The 22440-nt window shown below is 39.2% G+C and overlaps 2 protein-coding genes across 3 annotated transcripts in view; both read right to left on the bottom strand.

Annotated features, from left to right (window-relative positions):
* Positions 1-1236: 1236 nt before the first annotated feature.
* Positions 1237-12708, bottom strand: LOC149014703 (GATA transcription factor 24-like). The gene is made up of 7 exons (XM_089155498.1): positions 11792-12708; positions 11587-11673; positions 11361-11494; positions 6943-7047; positions 6673-6778; positions 1618-1707; positions 1237-1504 (listed from the first exon to the last, which is right to left on the bottom strand). Exons 1-7 carry the CDS (start codon positions 12119-12121, stop codon positions 1400-1402), a joined length of 957 nt encoding a protein of 318 aa, XP_089011624.1. The 5' UTR covers positions 12122-12708; the 3' UTR covers positions 1237-1399.
* Positions 12709-15674: 2966 nt separating this feature from the next.
* SAB (HYPERSENSITIVE TO PI STARVATION 4) overlaps positions 15675-22440 on the bottom strand; it is a 90857-nt gene continuing 84091 nt past the window's right edge. Inside the window, exons 18-19 of one of the 2 annotated variants that reach the window (XM_089155468.1) lie at positions 20770-21151; positions 15675-16359 (exon numbers count right to left, since the gene is read on the bottom strand). In XM_089155468.1, the coding sequence (XP_089011594.1) occupies positions 16268-16359; positions 20770-21151 (474 nt within the window). In that variant the 3' untranslated portion in view covers positions 15675-16267. The remainder of the gene's footprint in view (positions 16360-20769; positions 21152-22440) is intronic. The other variant, XM_089155467.1, reaches the window with a different exon arrangement.

The raw sequence follows: 22440 nt of genomic DNA, 5'->3' as shown, positions 1-22440 counted from the left end.
TTACTGCCACTCAAGAAGATAGGAATTTTTTTGCTCGATGGCACATTGGGGTGACTTTTCAACTTCCAAAGGCAGTTTGTCATACATGGCCCAAGCCAGAAGGTAATTGGGTGGCTATAAATTGTGATGGTTCTAGTCGAGAAGACACTGGTGGGTACGGAGCTATTACCCGAAATCATCATGGTAAGGTTATTTTTGCTTTGGCAGGTGGTAGTAATGAGAAAAATATTACTCGATGGCAATCAAGCGTGGCATGGAGACTGCTCGTGAAATGCGTTTGACGATGATAGAAATTCAATCTGATTCCATGGTGGCCATCCAATCTATTCAGGGACATTTTTCTACATCTTGGAGGGTTGTTGATTTGATCATGGAGATTAGGGAGCTAAGGGGTGGTTTTTTTATATGTAATTTTGTTCATCATGTTCGGGAGATTAACGTTTGTGCGGACTTCCTGGCAGGTTTCCTTAATACCTCCCAAGAAATCCATCTAGCTGCAGATGCTCTTCCGTTAGCTCTTTCTGCTTTTATGATGCTAATGGTAAGAAATTTTTCATAATGTAATTTTCTTTCTTTTTTTCTCTTTATTTAATCAAACCTCCCTTTCTCCAAAAAAAAAAAAAAAATAAAAAATAAAAATTCAATCTTATGAAATACTTTAATCTAAGATTAAGATATATCCAATAAGTGTCCTTAGATCAGAATATTTACACTTAGATTAAAATATTTACGTGGTTAAATCCATCACTTTCTGGACACTTGTTGGAAAATTTCTCCAATAAAAGGAGCCAAATCTGAGTTTAAAAACCCAGAATTTGGACCAGATCAGTCCTAACTAATTTCAAGAACCAAGAAGAATCAACTTCATCAGACTACTCTAGATTTTGGAGAGAGATCAATAGACTCAACTGGCTGAAATTAAGATCAGCGTCCGGTAGATCGACCGAATTACTCATGTAGGTCACAGTGATAAAATTGAATGTTTAACCTCTATAATAGAATTTTTCAGATGCACTTCCCCAACATTGCAGTTATTAACAATTGACACCGTCAGTTGGATGTTAACTTCTGAGAAAGTTACCATTTTACCCTCAAACAGAAAACAAAATTCAAAAGGTGATGTGAAATTCCTATTCTACCCACAACCCCATTTCTTCTTTCACAATCAATCTTGGAAGCTGATGTTAGAAACCATCCATTATTTAATCAATATAACTAACTACTTAGAGATCACAATTATACAGAAAAATCATCAAAGGTGGGATATATGCAATGATCTGTACAAATCTCAGAAAGCAACTGAAGCAAACTAATTTAAACCCTTCACATTGCTTTCCAGTGTCAGTACAGCCTAGGTAGGAGTGTAAAACTTCGATGCTCAGATTGAGAAGGTAGCCAATTACTGTTCGGCTGCTACAGCAGATTTATCGCCATTTGAATTAGAGGCAACTTCTATCAATGGTGCCTGGCTGCTGGTTCCCCCATCAGAGCCATTAACTTCAATCTACAAGGAAGGGGGGGGGGGGTGACCACAAAGAAAGCATTCCATTAATTCTACGAAAGAAATAAACACTCATCTCCCAGCAGTACCTTCCATCATCTCAAATATATGAATACCTGCCCAATCAGGTTGGCTGAAGGGTTCCGAGTTCCCACAGGTACTGCTTGCACAATTACTGGCGTCCTGGAAAGATCCCTTAATGTCCCCTACAATTCAGTGATTCAACAGCAATGCAAAAGAATAAAAATTAGCAGTATGCATAATCTGCATGAGAATGGGGAGAATCTAAATCTAAGACGAAGTCTAAGCAGTGGTGCAAACAAGTTGAATAGTAGCAGACAGGTCGGAAAAGGACCAGGCATTCATCAAAATTTATTTCCTGAGGTTCAGAACAGAATATAAACTGAACTCTGTATTTGGCTGCAGACAAAACTGGATAAAAACACGGAATAGTTAACAGAAATTTAATAATTTAGTTGATTTTTCTTTCCGCTTCCCCCTTCCCCCTATTTGGGGTAGAGGGTGCTGATTGGTCAAATAATTTAAATCTACGAAAAAATTACTGGCATAAAAAACAACAGCAGCCAGTTTCATGGCATTTGACAGCATCAACAAATAATTTACATTACTGTTTTCAATCCCTTGCCACTTTATCAGAAGCCTAAATTGGATCATAAGTTTTAACAAAATATAAGCTGAACAATATTTAACATTTTTCATGTTTTTACGAGTAAGGCCAAGGTTTGCAATGTTAAATGAGAAACTAGTATGGGAATATGACCTAGCTAAGCAGTCATGCCTCCTTTCCATCCCCCAACTTCCTCCCCCCCCCCCCCCGTTTTTTCTTTTACCACAAATATGATCTCATCAGTTTCAATAAAATGAAGAAAAGAAATGGCACATGTAAACAGTATACATGGCACTCATCCGTAAAACATCTCAGTTGACCTTTCCTCGACTGATCAACTACTAGTAAATGCTCTAGGAGACACCATAATTATGCTGTGGCTTCCTGTCATACAACCAAGGAGCGACATCTCACAGTTCGCTGGTAGCCGAAACCAGTAAATCAGCTTAAAAGGTATCTTTTGTTCCAATATTGGAATAAGAAAATAAAAAATAATGAAAAAAGTAAAACCTATCTCAACCCGTGAATGCTAAATCATTTCCATCCAGCTTTCACGTAACCCAAAACCCTCATTAATTACCCTCCATGTGATGTGAAGTCACTCAACCGAATACTCTCCATCCAGCCCTTCACGTAACCCAAAACCCTCATTAATTTCTTCTCTTTGGGGTTGCGTGCGCACTTGGTTTTTGGGATAAGATTGAACTTCATCTCTTCACCTTCACCATGGAGTTGGACGGCCGAGCGAACTCTCGCCACTATTTTGGCGAATTCTCGCCAGCAAAGTCGCCGAAAGTCGCTGCGTTTGAATGATAAAGCTTGGCGAGGCTCAGGTAGGCACTCTTGATCTCAACCGGCGAGGCAGTTTGCTTGACTTGCAAAACTTCGTAAAGGTTGCTGATGAAGACCTAGAGCTCCCGGCCATTGGTTTCATCGCCTCCATTCTTCTCCTTGAACTACACGGCTACTGCTACTGCTGCTGCTACCGGTGGTGGTTTCCGTAAAAGCTTCAACGCTAATCCTGTATGGATAAGTAGACTTTGGGCATCGGTAAAAGACATACTACCACCACCAACACCAAAGGCAGCACCCGGTGAAGACCTAGAGCTCCCTTGGATTGATAGAGAGAAAGAAGAGAAAGACTGAAAGAGGCGAAGATTGTTGATTTTCCGGGCGATATCTCGCCGAGATATTACCAGTTTGGTGATAAATGGCGGCTCGCAAAGTTCGTTTCGCCCCCTGGTTTCGGTTTGCCGGGGGGCAATATCACCGAAATTCGGCGATATGTTCTTCCATGCATACAACAACAATAATTGTCCATCTTCCTGAGATATATTTTGAGTGGTCAATGTACTCTTATATCCATTTCCTAGCGTCACCAGGATTGACTCATTTTTCTGGTCGCCCTTGGAAACAATTCAGATTTTCAGAAAGTGTTCTAATTCTTACTTACTGGACACATTTTGAGTTTCATCCCCACCTACCCCCTCCTGGTTTTGGGATACATGATTTCGATTTTCCAGAATCTGATCTTTATCTATGAATTGAATGCTCTTACCAGTCCTGTTTTGATATTTCAATAACAGTTCGATATCACAATTCCTACAGCCATAGAAGAAAATTCGACCGAAATTTTGACAATTTCGGTCGAAATGTCTGCCATTTTAAAAAACGAAACAAAACGCAATGATAGGCACGCGAAATGTTTCATATTGATCGAAACGATACGACATTTTGGTCAATACGACACCAAATTTCATATCGAGCCGAAATGATACATGCACAGTTTATAAAATCACAGTTTTCTATTGGTATTTCGACCCATATTGCTTCTCATATTTCGACCCCTTTTTGAAATTTTTTTAATTTATCTTTGCTTTCATCCCCTCTTTTCACCTAATTTCTAGAACTCCATTTCATTCAAACACTAGATTTGGTCCTCCATTTGTGGATTTTCTCAAATCTTGCAAGGTGATTAACCAACTTCCTCATATTTTTATTTTTGTTTTGTTTGTGTCTTAAATCTTCTTGGATTACTTCCAAATTTAAGTATGTTTACTTTAGAGTGTTGATCTATGAATTTGTGGTGTCAAAATTAATTTTTGGTTCTTTCTACTTACTCTATAATATGATACTAAGGGAGGATCATATTAGATAGGGATGGACAGAGAGAGTAACAATATCAAGTTAGCCGACATATTTGAGACGCACGATGATGATAACCCAGTAGTTGACCGGATCAAGGACAGTGGAGAGCCATTACTGGATGAGGAGGGAGGTTGTCCCAAGAGACGATTACCAGAGGAGATGGGGGCTGATGTAGAGAACTTCATGGCCTAGGAGGGGGAGTGCACATGCAGCACCCGCCCGTCCCTTCATGCCACACCCTAGTGACTTCACCCAGAGTGAGGATTTGATTGTCTGGTCCGACACTGAGGATGATGCAACTCAGGCCTTCGGCGATGACGACGATGGTGATGATGATGAAGATGATGATGATGGAGGGGATGAGGAGGGTGTTGGACCTTGTGATCAGGATTCAGCTGATCCTAAGGACAAACCACTACCACCACCACCACCAGTACGTGAGAGTCGGGGGGAGGGACGACCACAGAGATTCACAGGCGAGAGTCAGTTCACCCACACAACATAGGATTCAGACCATGCTGAAGTTGCATCTTGAGGCAAAAATGTTTCCTCTACATATTCAAGGAAGGGGAAGTGGAGACAACACTGTTATAGCACGGAGGGCACGCCATCATATGGGTCCAACCATCAGGCTGATGTGGAGAGCTTGGTGTGATCTATAAGATCGATGAACATAGATGATTCTAGAGACTCCACCTCTAGAGGATCCGGATGGCATAGGCCTGCAGAGTCCTCACATGATACTGTTGTGGAGAGTATTGATTCTATTAGGTCGACTTATGGAGCTTATGGTTAGGACCTTATGGTGTCCCTCCTGGCTATCAGACTCAAGGTTAGCCACCGGTGGAGCCTTATAGTTATGGAGCTTATGGTGTCCCTCCCACTGTCACTTATTGGAGTCAACCACTGGAACCTTATTGTTAGTATAGACCTTATGATTACGACCAAGGTATTACTTCATTTGTTGAGCAAATCTTCCACTCTATACCACAACCACCACCAGCCTTTCCATATGCAGTTGAACCAATTCCTTATCCGAAGATTCAAAACTTCCCACCATCAGGAAATCTTAGGCATGCGGATGAAGCCACGTATAGAGCTGTAGTTGCCGACTCTGTCGACATCTATATGAGACAAGCATCATGGGACTTGTATTATCATTTGTATGGGGTGCAGATGGAAGAGGGAGACATGGAATTGAGTAGACTTGTAATTGGTAACATTCTCGCTTCTTCTCATATATAGTATATACTTGGAATGTTGCATTTTCAAGGTTTTTTTTTGGTAAACTAGTAGTTCCATAGTGTTTATCATACTTGAAATAGATATTATGCAAGAATCCAAATCATTTTGAGTCCATATGAGGCCCGAAATTGAAGTTCAAATTTCCAAAAAAAAAATCACTAATTTCGACCGAAATTTCGGCATTTTTCAAGGTCAAAATTCATCTTTCGACTGAAATATTTTCCTTGCCTATAGCAACAAAAAAATGGGCTACCAAACTGACAATGAAGTCATTCTGTGCTAACCAATACTTATCTAGAATTGGCCCAACTGATTTACTCCAACCCCATATAACATTCAAGAGCTGGACTTGTATTGCCATCAACGACAGACTTTGGTGCAGGCTAAGGTTTCGACTTTCAACCAGCCAAGGATCGATATTTGGTTGAAACAGGTCGAATTTGGTATTTATTGGGTAAAAGACGACATGTGATGGGCTGCTCAAAAGTCAAAACTAGTCAAAACCATTGAAACTTGGTCAAAACTTGATATTTATATTGGTTGAAGCCATCCAAATTACCAAAATATTGCTGAAATTAGTTCAAAACCTGGTACTTTTTCCCACCCCTTAAACTTGTGAACAGAGAATTGTTTCCATGATAGCCATACCTTAATAATCTCTTCATTGCTTTCCTAGATAATAAAATGTCAGAATAATTTGTAAGAGTCTTTATATCAACAACCCAACTTGTAAAAATAAAATCGTGCTGGAAATTATAAAAGAGATTTCATAGACGACTTTATATTTCACCAAATCAGCCCATAAATCCGTTGATAGGTTAACCGCTAAGGAAAGAGATCTTTGAGATGCTACATAGTGTGTGGCACAATTTGTGTCTGTGAACTCTTATGGTTCAAATAATAAGTTGTAACGTTCATTTCCTTTGTTCTTGCATTCCATGCATTATGTCTCTCAACAAAACTTGTAACATTACTAAATATGAAAAACAGTGAGCAACAGAGAGACAATATTTTTTAATGATTTCTCATACAATAAAATTGCTTTCTGTAAACATGAAGCTCAATGTTTTTTACTACTTTTACTTCCATTTCTTTTCTAGTAACAAGGAACTGACAGTATTTGGACATAAACAGAAAATTGGGAACCAACCTTGTTTGCCCACATAAGGCCGCATGCATTGCACAGAGTCCTAGGCCCAGATGGCCCACGACGCATCATTGGAGTAGACTTTGAACTAATGCCACAGTGTGTGCATCTGAAAAAAGCATTTAAAGATTAATAGCAGACTACTCGGAAAACGAATTACGCATCTAGGGATAAATCAGTCTACAAGGAGCATAAGAGGAAGCAATGAAGGCTAACTGCAGAAGAAATATCTTGGGAGACTTAACAACAACAAATAGATGGCTCGGTACTCACAAAGTTTCTGGCTCATCTTGTCCGGTACCATTCGAGTTAGAAGCCAATCCTGCATCATCCACGCTCGCCTTTGATGATGTGAATTGACCCTTTTTACGTTTCATCCTGATAAGGGAAAAGCAGACATAACAGAACTAGAGTTTAAATAATGGTTTATTCTAACCACAAAAAGTTGATCAAGAGAATAAGAAATATGGAACCCATGAAAGCAAGTTTCACAGTTTCCTAGTTTAATTAAGCAAGTCTACAAAGTGAAGCTAGACTTGTGCTAGAACACAAATTACTTCAAAATGGGAGTCCAACATTGATGTGAAGCCAAATAAAGAAAGCTGGATGATGCAGTTGTATTATATGGTTCCAATAATCAAACATTAAATTTTGAAACACCAGTTAAATAACCATATTGTATGCCATTAAAAATTTTAATCTGTTTTGGATTTCGTTTTGCTTATGCTGTCAAATCACCAATCATACACATCTGCATATGGTTAACAGATGCCATGGAGAAGCAAATTGGAGTACATATATGATTCTACGCTTAAATTATTTCATAAAAATTAGAAGGAAAGAAGAGGATTGAAGAGAGAAGAAAGGGATAAAGAGTGATAGCTCAAGGATTATTAAAAGTTAAGAGTATTAATTCATTGTTCTCTGAGTATGATGGAGCCATATCAACATTACTCAGGAGAATAAGGAAAAAAATAATAAAAATTCTAAGAAAAATATCAAATGAAACATTAAAATGCTGGAGAATTACCAGTTTTTGGTCACTTCAAAACCCATTTTGGTCTATTTATGACAAAATAATCACAACAGAGTCATTCCTCAGGGAAATGATTAGTTGTAATATACATGAACTACTCAAATATGCCATTACAGTTGCTTACATTAAATTAAGAAAACACACAAAATCGTTCAATGACTTGAACTCTTTTGTCCAAAATCAAACATACTGTAGCAGAACAAATTTAGTAAAAGTCAAACTAGACATAATATGCTGATGAGTACAAAAAATTTAAAAGTAACATTTCATTTATATCTGTGGGAATACAGTCACAAGAAATCAGTCCTCACCAAGAAAATCTGGGTTTGGGCTTGTGTGAAGAGGATCATGACTTTTTTGGAAGATCCAGAAACTACCCAAGAAGAGGTATATGGCACTTGAATTACCACAGCATGTTTTAACAAAACATATGCGGAGGATTTAAATGTTCACTCACCATTTGATGTTAGGTTCAATACAAGAAATATTATAAAAACATATGAGCTTATCATATAACATTGGGATTTTAATAAACATAAGACGCTGTTTCATGGACATACAGACAATGACATGACAAGAACGTAAATTTGATTTAATATAATTAAGTGGGAGCATTACAAGCTTATGGTTACAATCTAAATGTAGGATGTACTATGAACGGTAAAAATGTAGTTTAGGCACCACTTGATTCATCATAAGAAACACATGAAATACAGGGAAAACTAAACTCATGATTCAACTAGATAGGGCTATGACCCTCGGTTGCCATGTATTAAATGGGATGGTCTAGCAACGTAGAGTGAGGATAGAAAATGCAGTCTAAACTAACATAAGATTGACTGGAATTTTTCTTAAACACAAGAGCAATATATCAATAAGAGCAACTACATATGCACCCCCTAAAGTTGAAAACAGTTACTTCGAATACCCTTAAAATTTTAAGAATTACGTGGGATTCCCATTAATATGAATGCAATGAAATGTTAAATGAACTTTTAGGCGTAGCCACAAGCCTGCAACCATTTCCAATTTTTATTATATTTTTTTTCTGTTCGAATGGGTTTTGGGGGCTGGTTGGTCATTGGATGAGACACTATATGATGGTTCCTCACTTAAGGAGGAGTGAGACACTTGGTTTTATACTTATGGGATGGACAGTACTTTTTCTAATGAATTTTACATATTGTTTAAGATCTTTGGTAGGAATGTTTTTGCAGCTATGTGCCTGAACTTCAGTCACTGCTTTCTGAGTATCTAACCTTCAGATAGGGTTGATTTAGACAATGCTATACCCTTCTAATCTACCCAAACATGATCACCATCATATTGCTTTGATATTAACCACTGACTCACCCTATTAGGCTATTAAAACCTCCAAGATTGTAACTTTTGGCCCCATCAGATTTTTGGTCTGCAAGTTCAAATCACATTTAGTTTCTTTCATTCTCATAGTTTCCAGGTTCTCTGCCATTGTGGATTAGTAATTACAAGACACCACTAAACATGCCAGGCACAAACGGTTAATAGTTACAGCATCCATCTAAACCCCAAAGACCAGACCTATAACAGAAGTTGATGAAGCATGACATTCAAAAATGACAAGCTTTGGCTACATCCGTCTAAAACCCAAAGACCAGACCTATAACAAGAGCTTACGTAGCATCCAAAAGTAACAAGCTTCAGTGTGTGTTTAGTTGCAAGCCTCAATTCTTGAGAGGTGACTCCCACTCGGGCAGTATCCCTCAATCGTCTAACTTGTTTTCATTGTCTATATAATGAAGTAGACATTATCTAAAAAACTTCATTCGAGTTCTAAAAGAGTACTAATGGTTCACTAATCCCCTTAAATGCTATATGCTGTGCATCACCCCAGAGTGCATTAAGATTCAAGGTGGAAGAATGAACAGAAGCATCTCCGGATGAAACAAAAGCAAGACAATATGGGAAGCTGAATAAATAGGTGAAGTTAAGAGGCTAAGCACATATGTAAGAGAAGTTTCCTGTGTGGGATTAAGAACACTCGTTAACAATAATTTACAATGTGCCCAATGATTCGTCTGAAATCATATATAGATTAGCGAAGTGCATGAATCCCATCCAGATGATTGATTCATGATTATCTCAACAGAAACCTTCCTAAATGAGAAAGAAAAAGTTAATACTTTTTTGCACAGGGACTAAGAAAGATATAGTGGTCCTGATTAAGTCTGTCCTTCACTCTTCATACATCTATTTGTGGAGCATCTTTGCTCTCCCTAAAACCATTGTGTCTTCCATCAAGTCCATTTTCTGTAGTTCCCTCTGGAAGGGCAAAAAGAAACCTCTCGTTTCCTCCATCTCGTTAGCTGGAAAGCCATTTGAAAGCACAAAGAGGAAGGAGGCCTCAGCGTTCGGGAAATCAGAAATTATAACATTGATAGCCTCCTTAAACTTATCTGGAAAATCATCACCAAAGAAAATTCCAATTGGGTAAATTGGGTTTACTCTTACCTTCTCATGCATGACTTTTTCTGGTCAACCCCTGTCCCTCTCAATCCTTCCTAGATATGCAGGAATCTCCTTAGTCTTAGACCCCTTGTTACTTCGGCCATCCCTCTCCATATTGCTGATGGCTCCTCCTCCTTCTGGCTTAACCCTTGGCACCCAGCCGACATCCATTCTCAGTTGGTGGGTGCCCATGGCCTACACTCTTCCAACATCCCCAAAGATCCCCTCTGCCCCTTTGCATTTCCTCGGGCTCCTGGACCCCCCCCCCGACCACAATCCTAGCCTTAAACCAATCTGGTCCCACCTCCCCCTTCTTTCCCTAGCCCTACCCGGGACAAAGTAATTAGGCTCCCTTCCAAAACCGATATTTTCTCTGCCTCTTCTGCCTAGAACCCAATCCACTACCCCTCCACTCCTGTCTCCTAGGCAAGACTGGCCTAGTTCGAAGGCCACATCCCTAGGCAAGCATTCACCACCTGGTAAGCCCTCTCCAACTGCTTTGCAACCCAATCCATTCTCCTCCATCACCATTTCCCAGTCCCCCCTCCCCTAAGTGCATCCTTTGCTCTTTAGACACTTAAAACCCTCCCTATCCCTTTTTTACTTCCCCTTTATCTAAACCTATCTAACGCCTTGCTCTTGCTTCTATCGGGCACCGATGTAGTCATCCTTGAACGTGGACCTCAAATCTTACTACGTTGCTTCTTTGTTTCAGGGTTCCTCCATTGAAGACGTGATTGGGGAGCCGGTTTTCAGCTCTTGCATTTTTCATATTTAGCTTGAGAAGAATCTAGGTAGATAGACCTCCAAATCCAGATCCCATGACCAAATCTGGAAAGCCATCGGCTCCAAGATTTTTGTTCTTACTCATATGGTAGATTCCCCAAAGAATAGGCATATTGTTGTTACCTATGGTCATGATTTGTCATTGCTCACTTAGAACTAATGTAACCTCTGTGCTCCTTCCTTCCCCCCCCCCCCCCCTCTCCTCTTAGGGAAATATGTTTTCATTCTTCCCCCAAAAAAAGAAAAAGATATATTTGAGTTCCCACCTAGGGTACTTAATCCAAATTCAATATTATAAACTTTTTCCTCCAAACCTTTTGATCTTGATTGGTAACAAGCTTTTCTGAGAAATGTACGAAATATTGAACAGAGGGAGGATCACCTGAGAGCAACTTCTTTCCGGACGTTATATCGAACCTTCTTGTCATAGTTCCGCTCTTTTCTTTTTAAACGGAACCTATGGAGAGAAGCCTCCCTCTGAGAAAGAGTCGAACGTCTTGGAGAATCAACTATACTCTGAATGCAAGGAAAAATCAAAGAAGGGTAAGCGATAAAAGCAATCAGAAAACATTAAAAGAAACCCGGAAGAATGAGGGGTTGGAGGTTACTCTCTGATTCAAAGGGGATGCCATGCCTGTGCCGGGCACGCCAGAAGGCACTTCATACCCTCCCAACAGTAGCAAAACCGCCTGTACCTGTAAGTAATCAAGGAAATTGAGGAAAACTAATTCGGTGACTCAAGAACACCAAAGCCAGGTGATAGAGATAAACACTGTAAATTAAACATACAAACCAAACAATTGTCGTGAATACCTTCTCTGTGGAGACAGCATCGAACACATAGACTTCACCCTGAAATGAGAGAGTCAGTTGATCCATACCCTCCCCACGTGACGGTATAGATGAATTGGCGCCGCCGGCATAAGGAGAATCCGAAGGGACTTCTTGGACGCCATCCATCACATCCATGCTGACCACTACGCCACGATCTTCGAGCGTTTGAGTTTCGAACCGGATGTTATGATTGTCCATAGATTCTCCACTTGCGCCATCATCTTCCTCCTCGATCTGGCTCGTACGATTCATAGACTGCAAATTGTTCTCAAGTTTGTACAATGGTTTATGCTCATTCTTCTCAGACATCTCTGCAGCATCACAGTAGTGGATCAATGAAGATAATACTCTCTAAACCCTAATCAACTAGTCATCTGCACAGAAAGTTGTGAAAGCTTCGTTGTGGACTGCGACGCTGACCAGAAGTAAATAAGTAACTGCGATTGGTGTTCTGTAACGCATAACAATTCAGACAGAACGAATTGTAAATATCCCTGGACGAAATTCCAAGTGGGTACCAGTGTAATGCAGGTCAGATTTTCAGACTTTGACAAAACCTGGCGAGAATTGAGCAAATTGTATTTCGGTCGGAATCGGCGCTTGGCACCACCGTGTATTTACGAGAACTCGAATTAGATAGTGAAAGCTCAAAACAACCTTCAATATAGAAACCGCAAATAGAGCCGGAATCTGCAATTCAAAATTAAGAAATCATCATGGAAGTTCAGCTACTCCACGCTTGAGAAAAAAAGTAGTCTGTCGAAGGATTTTCAGATCATCGATCACAATTTATTGACTTCTGAGTTCTGACACATGGCAAAGCCCTAACAGTTTGTAGAGATCCCCTTCTACGCCAACGCTATGAATGCAAACGAGGTTTCAAAGTTTTTTAGCCCTCAGGGTCGGGTTAGGGCTGGGTCGAGGAGACTTTAACGAACTTTTCTTCAGTCATTATATTACATATTTGTCAATGGTGGGCTAAGAGCGGTTAAAAGCCCAGGCTCCCATGAAGAGGTCTTAGGTTCGCACCCATCCGGCGATATTTCATTTTCAGTATTAAAAAAGCACCAGTACCAAAATCATGGGCAAGACTCTCTAGCCAAAATATGGATCGTTGGATCCAAAATTTCAGTTAAAATTTTGATCTAGCAGCCATAATGTATTTGCTTGAAAGTCCTGCGCATTAAATGTGTAGGACTGAAGCAAGGTCCGACTTTAACTAGGGTAAAGGCTGGATCATGGTTGATTGCTTGCGGGGTTGCCGGGTTGGTCTGCTCTGATCTTACAACTTCGTAGATTATTTTTGGTAAAATTAGGGCAACAATACATAATTATTATCATATCATTCTATGGTTATACTCATGGTTTGAAGTGTCGGCACCATATCAGAGTGGGGCGACACAACACCCCCCTTCGACACGAGGTCAACAAAGGGTCGACAATATATCGTTGATATGTCGCCAATGTCACTTATATGTCCTGTTTCTTGCATTTTAATTATATTTTGTTCTGATTTTTGACATCTACGAGTAGATTTTTCTTCTTTATCGCCGACTATTATATTGTTTGTATTGATAAAATGGGATTTCATACGAATTTGCAAGTTTTTCAGACTTCTAGTTTTGCCCCCATACAGTCGGGGCATGTGTCGATTAGGAACATTGGTTTAAGTGATGTTTTAGGTCAAAAGAACGCTCGTAATGTGTTTATTGGCCTTAAGTTAGGCTTCACAACAAAATTCATACTGAAATGATCCCAAATACCACTTGAAACGAGGAATCAATTTTTCATTGACACCACTCCAAATGTTGTCCAACATTTTGCAATATGCCGTGGTGTCGGTGGTGTCGCCAGCCACCAACACGGCAACACAGAGAGATTTTTCGAACCTTGGTTATACTAATGGTTAATGCCAAGGTCAGAGCCAAGTTTAGAGTTTTTCAGAGTTTTACTTGACCTTGTAGAGTCAGGGTCAAGTTCGGGTTAGGGTTTTTAAAAGGCCCAACCAAATGTGATCTTGTTGAAAACCTAGTTATAAGTGGTTGTACTTCTTCTAATACAGTGGTGGCAATGTCTTATGTACAGGTAGTAAGTCTAAGGAGGTCATGGATTTGAACTTCCGTTTCTCCACACTTTCTCACTTCTCCCAAGTCTGTGGGCCTCTGATCGTTATAATTAGTTGCGAGGGTTTATTTTAGTTTCTTATCTCTAGCCTTACATCAAGGATACTTCACATATTAACTTTAGCAATAAATGTTTTTTTTTTTTTTTTTTTTACTCAACTAAATGTCCTTCACATTACAAATGAAACTTTGTTCTTTTATTTTTTCAATGACTTTCCATCTCACAGTTATTTCTCCAGGGTTTCATGGGAAAACTCCCCTCAGATTTCAATTGAGTTTTCAAATGTTTGGATTTTTTTTAACACTAATGCCTAGCACTCACAGTTTCACCCGGATAGGAAACCTAATGTGTATATGTTCTTTGGAAGTCTAATCAGCTGAAGTTGTTGAACATGGTTTAACAAATGTGGAGCCTCTTTTCACTGTTGCCATTCTTCTAAGCAAAAGTTTGTTTTTACCCTTTCTTTTTCATGACCCTATTCTGTTATGCATTAATTGTAGAAATTGAAATCCAGAGAAGGGTCTAAGTCTATTACTATTCAGCATTAGAGATATCTTGTGAATGATGTATTTTAATAAACTCTTTATATTTCTCACAACATAAAAGTCTCTAGCCAATTGCATTTCATTTTCAATAACCACTCTCAAGTTACCCAGGAAACATCAATTTACTTGAATCTGGTTTATTTTTATTTTTTGTTTGATTTGAATCTATTATTATTGGAAGTTTGGGTTTGAATATCTGAATGTTCCCATTTCTTAAAGGTTGTAACTATTTTCTTTATCTATTGATTTGCAAGAAATATGGCTCAGAAGAAGCAAATAACTCACATATCTACAAGAGGCTAGCTTCCAATAAAGCATCTCAGCTACCATGTATGTGCAAAATTTGTTTTATGCTCAAATTTTCATTTGGATTGTCTTTGATTCATGACCTCTGGACTTCTTTATCAATCATATGTAGTCCAAAGCTTCTAGCATCAATGTGTAGTTATCACATCCACCAACATGTCATCAATGTATATTTTCTTTATTATTTGTCAAGACTTCTTTTATGCTTTTTAACCACTTGGGTCTGTGGTTAGTTTCATTGAATTCATTAAAAGGTTCTTTTTGGTATCAATTCTCATTCTCTATTATGCCTATTTATGAATCCCTTCTCAAACAACTCTACATTAATGTTATGTACATTGAATGACATATCTATATATATATATATATATATATATATATTTTTATAGCAAAATGCATGTACTAGTGTTTTTTATACTTTAATTACCTTAAATGCAAAATTCCACCCTAAAATACTCCAAAAAACCTGTCAAAACTTGCATGAAAAAAATCCTAAGTTCCTTGAAATTTTCCAATTTCCCACCTAGGTTTCCCACTCTCACCTAGTCAAAACTTGATTTCCCTCTAATTTTTTCTATGGGTGCAAGTGCATTCACACGAAATCTAATGCATTGGATAGAAAATCACTTCATTATGAATTCCATAAATTGATTCCATGTAGTGGTTGACTAGGGTGTACATGTCATGCCCCTCCTTGTACAAATACAGGATATACCCATCAAATTAGACAACGGATTCTCTGAGTCCATGATAAGGATACTAGAAGGTCTGCCTTCATCCACAGGGAAGAAATAATAAATAGACCGGAAAATGAAATTCCTAAAATTGAAAAGGAAAATGCAATTCCTGCCTCGATTTTTTTTTTTTTTTTTTTTTTTTTTTTTTAAATTTATTTTTCACGAGAAAACTTGTGATGATCAGATAATAAATTGACCAATAGACAATAGAAATCTACTTAGAACCAACATAATCAGTTGACACTGCAAGTGTTTTATAGATAAACGCACAGCCGTGAGTTAACAGTCAATGAGACGAGTGGGGGAGATTAATTTGGTTGCTGGTTGCTGGTTGCAGAGCTATGTAACCCTTCTGCTAAATAAGATCTTTATTTCCTTGCCGAATAGATACATACAAAAACCTTGGAACTCTTGCATCCAAGAAAACAACATATACATAGATGGAAAGCAGCTACAAATTTGTACACAAGTCATCTTAAATGCTTTCCCTCATCACAAGTGAAATCACAGCTTAATTCACCCTGCATGCGGACTTCCTTAGCCTGCTAATTATTGGAGAAAACTCGGCAATATCTTGAATCATCAAATCATAATTCAAGTTCTGTACCGAGTTGAATAAATTTAAAAAAAAAAAATAAAAAAAATTACAATACTATCCTGCTTGCAGTTAGTAGTAGATTGGAAGGGACAAACAGGCACCTCAGATGTAGCATCTGAATGAAGCCTGACGCCGCAGAGGCTCTCTACTCATGGAAGTCCTCATAAGGCGATCCACTCGAGGAATCACTTTCCCTTGGAGATGCTGGAAGTGAGTCTATCTGCTGAGAAGATGAACCTAAAGTGAAAGAAAATGGGTGAGTGAAGGAAAAAGATCATATTTTACGATTCGATGTTAACTGGTTGCAATAATTGTAAAAGAATGTATATGCAGATTTGACTAAATATGACTACCAAACATACGCTATCATAAGATTTGGTATGCAACCGTGCAATCCATGGGATTTCATTTCTAGATTTTCTGCATTACATGACGATTATCAAATGTATAATGCGAAACTCATATGGCAAAAATTATACAGATTCAAAGGTGATTTCAGAAGGATTATATACAACCAGTCTATGTTTTAAAAGTCCTCTGAATGGAAACCCAATACATCGCATGAGACTGCGGCATTAATCAAACAAGTTGAAAACTCACCGTTATAGTGTGTGGTAAAATATTTTGCTATTTCTTTCCCCTCCAAAATGGCAAACATAACACAAAATCATTGTTCACAAGGAGATAAAAGCCAATGGATGAGATGTGACCATGAGACACAGGGAATCACAAGGTCCCCATGCACAATTAAACAATTCATTCTACTGAGTGGTAACCTTTTCATTTTAGATGGAACCACCAGCCAAGGAAAAGTCATTCAGTCTGCAAGGTCTTTGCACCCTATCAACTGGAAAGCCATTTATAGGCCCAACTAGGAACAAGGCCTTGGAATTTGAAGGATCCAAGATTATAATGTCGCTGGCCTCCTCAAGCTCATCTGGAAAATTTCTAATAGGGAAAATTCCATCTGAGTTGATTGGGGGCAACTCCTGGTCAACCATTGCACCCCCCCCCACCCAAAAAAAAAAAAAAAAACACTTCCTGGATGTGGAGGAATCTCATCAGCCTTTGGACACCCTTGCCATCTCCATCTCTCTTTGCATCACCGATGGCTCCTCCTTTTTCCTTCTAGACTAGCTAGATCCTTGGCACCCTGCCAATATCCTCTCTGAGCACTTAACTCCTTTGACACCCCCAAAAATACCCCTCTCCCTCTTTATATTCTTTTCGTTCCCCCCTTCCTACCTTAATCCCTGATATTGAGCCTATTTGGTCCCACCTTCACCCTCCCCTCCCCTGGCCTTGCCAGAGACAAAATATCTGGCTCCCCTCCAAAATGGTCTCTTCTCCACCTCTTCTGTTTGGAATGGCATCGGCGCCCTTCTCCCTTAGCTCCTTGGTCCAAGTTATTCGGGTTCAAAGTCCACGTCCCTAGAAGCCTTCACCTCCTGGAAAGTTTTAATTGCCTCCCCACCCAATCCCTCCTCTTGCACCATGATACTCTTGTCTCTCTTGAGTGTGTACTCTGCGCTTCCGGAATGGAAGATCCCCCCCTCCAAAACACAAATCTTTTCTATGCCTGCCCCTTTTCTGAACCTATTTGACGATTACCTCTTGCCTCCATCTCGCACTGTAGTAGGCGCTTGAGGCCCCTTGATCTCAAAGTTCGCTGGCTCTGTTCCACATTTTAGAACAGTTCTATTGGAGACATAGTTGGGAAGCCGGAGCTACCATCTCACATATTTGGCTTGAGTGGGAATCTGCATAGATGATAGATGGACTACTAGATCCAGATCCCAGGACCAAATTTGGAAGGTCATCTGTAAGATGTCTGCTCCAAGCTCTTTTTGCTTCCACATAGAGCACTTTAGACTCCCCAAGGAACAAGCACATTAACGCAAATTGGGACTCAGGTTAATCACTTCTCTTTGTGAGCTGATGTAGCCCCCCTTCTCCCCTTGTACATTCCCTACCCCCCCCCCCCAACCCTTTTTCTCTTCTCTTTGGGTAATATATTATGTGGTCATCCAAAAAAAAAGTCAATGAGTCTTACCCACCAAGATTTTCTTTCCTTTGACGAAGAGAAAATAAGTTTTGAGGGGCAGGGGCACCGCTCTTGGGGAATCAGGTTACACAAGTTCTCTGAGGCACTCATGCCTCGGTTCATCTAGGAAGATTGCATCGCAGCATTTGGTTTAGGGGAGGCCCGTGGGTGCCTTCAAGAATAACACTTAATATTGCACCTTATCACTAGATTACTACTCAAGCTTCTTTCAGCGGGGTCAAGGAACAAATAACTCTTTTAACCTTATCTTTCTAGGGTAAGGCCTCATTTGAGTACATCAATGAGAATAAATCAAAATCACAGATCAGTCTAGTTTTGTAATTTGTTCAAGACACATGTCAATTCTGAGTTCTTACAAGAACAACTCGAGTCATATTTTCCATTTGCAGCTAATAAGAAAAGGAGAAAAGAAGGTTCCTTCTATCATACAAAGTTGTTCCTCAATGTGTTAATTTTATACTCTCAAAAGGGATTCTAGACCAACAAAATGAGAGATCCAGAACTTTTTAAGTTAACAACTTAAATTCACCTAGGTCAGTAAACTTCAGACCACTTCAATAATTGGCACCATATTGGCAGAATGAGATGATCCAGATTGTATCAGCGATCACCACTCTCAATTCTGGATGTATGATCCAGTTGATTCTTGGGTTACCAGATCTGGGTTTCTAGAGGAGACAATTCTATGGTTTCTGGGATTCATGCCAGCTCCAACATAAGATGAACTGAAATCAAAACTAACTGGTACTAATTAGTTTGATCCCCAATTCAGGCATAAAACTTTCAAGACAAGGGAAGGAGGATGACTGGGGCTAAAGAGAATAAAAGACATGAATGTGGTGGGAATCATGAAGCTAATTTGGAGGATAGTCTCAAAGAGAGATGATCTGTGGGTAAAATGGGTACACCATAGGTACCTGAAACATGGCTCAACTAGACCGTGAAGACACCAGTAAATTGCTCTTGGGTCTGGCACAAAATTCTTGAGTACAGGGATAAAGCAGAACCTCACATTCAAAAGATTCAATTTTGTAGCAGATTTCTTAGTGGGTCCTAATCAGCCGGCCTTCATAAATGGCAGGAATAATATAACGTTTTTATCTAGAAAATTATTGGTGATGGATTAGATACAAGATCATGGCTAGATAGGTGGCATCAAATGGACTTGATTAGATAAAAGAGTGAAATCTGAGTCCAAATAGGCAGGACTTTTAGTGGTGGGAAATATATAAAAGCAAGGAAGTTGGGAAACTAGTTTGATCTCTTCTCCAGAGCTTGCAGCAGCTTGGGGAGAACTGGTCCATTCAAAGAAACTTCATTTTGAGTCCAAAGACTTACTGGTCTGGACAGGGAACTCAACTGGAACTTCACTTCCGAATCTACCTGGAAAATTATTTGGAGAGGGAGGAAAGTAGACTGGAGTACGCTTTCTAGTTCACAGGCAGCATTCCAAAACATTCTTTCACAACCTGGAGGAGTCTAATGAATGGGTTGCTGACTAAGGATAGTCTCTCATAAGAATGGTAATTCAACTAGCAGAATTGGATATTCTGTTGGGCATCTCAAGAAACCAGGGAACACTTACTCTTCAATTGTAGCTTTACGTCACTGGTCTGAAAGGACATTTTAAAGCTATGCTCAGTAACTGGTAAACCACTATGAAGCTATATGGGCACGTTACTATTTTGGAGAGGAAGATAAAATCAGTTTGGTAGGGAAGTTGGCAATTTGAGCTACAGTATACCATCTATGGACTGAGAGGAACTACAGAATATTCATGGATAAAATGAAGTTCAGATACCAATTAATGGCGGCCATCAAAGAATAGGTTGCTTCTGAATGTTCCACCCTCCTTAACTGGCAATAAGGATTCAAGGACACTTTATTTGGTGGAGCAGTGGGGGATCCAAATCAAGTGGATAGTCCACACACTGAAGGGATGCTTTTGGGTTCCAAGTCATGGTTATTTCATGGCCTTGCATTTTGATTGGTCTTAACAGATGATAGAAATGGGGATGGAGACCTCATTAGGTAGTCCTGGATCTGGTTTACATCAATTCTCCCCTTCTTGGAAGAAACTTGACCTCGAATTTTGCACTGATATGGGAGGGGTAACATGTGTGCTGCCACTTATACTGCTCCTAGGCAAAACTCTGACAAAGTGATAATAGAGGAATGTAGTCTTTGAGTCTGGGGGCCTTCCCTTCAAAGAAGTGAAGAATCAAGGGAGAATGACTTTTTCTTAGTGTTGTTCTCCCTCCCTCAACAGCACCCCTATCTTCCCCCCCCCCATCTCCCCCAAAAAAAAAAAAAAAAAAAAGAATATTGGAAAGGAAATCGAAAAGATGATTCCCTTTAATGTTGATGAGGTCATTGATGGGTTTCACAATCCAACAATTGTTATTATGGTTTGATTGGATGTAATCATTTCTTGGAAGGAAGGGTATTACCAAAGCCCCTTGTGGCACATCATGGACACAGGGAAGCCTCAGAATTCTTTAAAATATCAGATGAGATAAAAGTGCATGACATGCAGAAACAAACAATGAGTAAAATACAAAGATTTTTTTTTTTAAACTGACCTTTTTGACCTCGTGATCTGAACTTTTTTGTGTGTCGCCTAATAAGCTTCTTAGCTTTGGTTATGGTCAATTGCCTAGCAAAGGGAGAGAACTCGGCATCACTTTCACTCCACTCTCCAGGAAATTCATTTTCTGCTTCACCCCTCATTGTTCGCAAGACAAATGCTTTAGCTTTGCGGCGCTGAGAATTGAATAAACCCCTTATTGATGTGACAAATCCATCACCAGCACCGTCACTGGGTCTCTTGAGAAAAGATATTGGGTACTGTTCAGATTTATCAGCCTGACCTCCATCACTGTCACTGAAATTAAGATCTCCGTCAGGAACACCAGGTCCACTGGGCTCCCTTTGGCTTGGGGCTTTATCTTTGAACTTCTTGCCCTACACAAGAAGAAATAAATAGCAAGTCAGTTGGTGAGATAATTCAAGAGGTGCATTAACTTTAATGATCAATGTAACTTTAAAATCAGAAGCTTTAAGGTGATACAGGGAAGAGGTAGACAAACGTATCACATTAAAGAAGAAAGAAGTTGCAACTTTAGTGCCTAGTCTATAAGTAGCCTCCACTATCCTTATCTTGCTCCTCTCGTTCCCTTAGAAGAGCAACACAATGATGTGTTTTATTGCAAAGTTTAAATAGTCTAAGCAATTTGAGTATTGCTCACGATTCAAATCTTCCAAACCCAGTTGGTGTACTATACAATGTGCAATTAGTTTCAGTCAGGTCCCTATTTGATATTAAAATAGAAGCCACATTTTGCAAATCAAATCAATTAATGTGTACATTGAATAATATTAAAAAAAAGTGGGGAAGTATTATTAAATATTATGGAATCTAAGAACTACAGCTTTTCACTTTAAGAGCAGAGCCTCTTTTCATTTGAAATAGTAGAAAGGACGTTATAGAATCAGTAGAAGGACAGGTAATATATCACTAGGAAAAAAATACACTTGAAAACATTTTACAACACTCCCCCTCAAGCGGATGCATAAAGATCAAACACGCCCAACTTGCTAACAATAAATACTACAAAAACCGTAACCAGTGAAAAAGGCCTCCATGTTTAGCAGAGTTTGGGGTAGATCAAATGTATACTGCCATAGCCCCATTACTAGAAAGACTGTTTCCAGGATTTGAACCGATGACAAACCATTCAACAAATGAGCACTTAACCAATGCGTCAAACACGATCCCTTTTTAAGGATATACAAGTGAGAACTTGCCCAACTTGCTAACAATAGATACAAACTCTAATTGATCACCAAATTGAACAAATGGGATACACATTACTCCTTGATCCAATTTCTCCTTAATGAAATGACAATTGATAAATGTTGTAATGCATATTTAGTAGTTGATTTACTTTCCATATTGAGGGTAGATTTGTTAAGATCTCTTAGGATCTATTATTTTCTCTTGTAATGTTCCCACACTGGGATGATTTGATTTGTTCTATTTTTGGAAGGTTATTAGTATAAATAGAGCTTCTACTATGTCCTTTAGACACAAGTCAGGATTTCACAATTCTTTCAACATGGTATGAGAGCCAACTCTGATCCAGAAACCCCAAAAGTTCCCATTGCAGAGCACCACCACCACTGCCCGTCTTCTTCTTCTTCCTCCTCCTCCTATCGCAATCTCTTCCATCACTTCCATAATCATCAGAGCC

This window comes from Hakea prostrata, chromosome 5 (genome assembly GCF_041222555.1).
Source record: "Hakea prostrata isolate BN-2017 chromosome 5, UWA_Hpros_2, whole genome shotgun sequence".
NCBI lineage: Eukaryota > Viridiplantae > Streptophyta > Magnoliopsida > Proteales > Proteaceae > Hakea > Hakea prostrata.
Note: the sequence above shows the minus strand (reverse complement) of the source record. Positions and strands in the feature narration are given on the sequence as shown.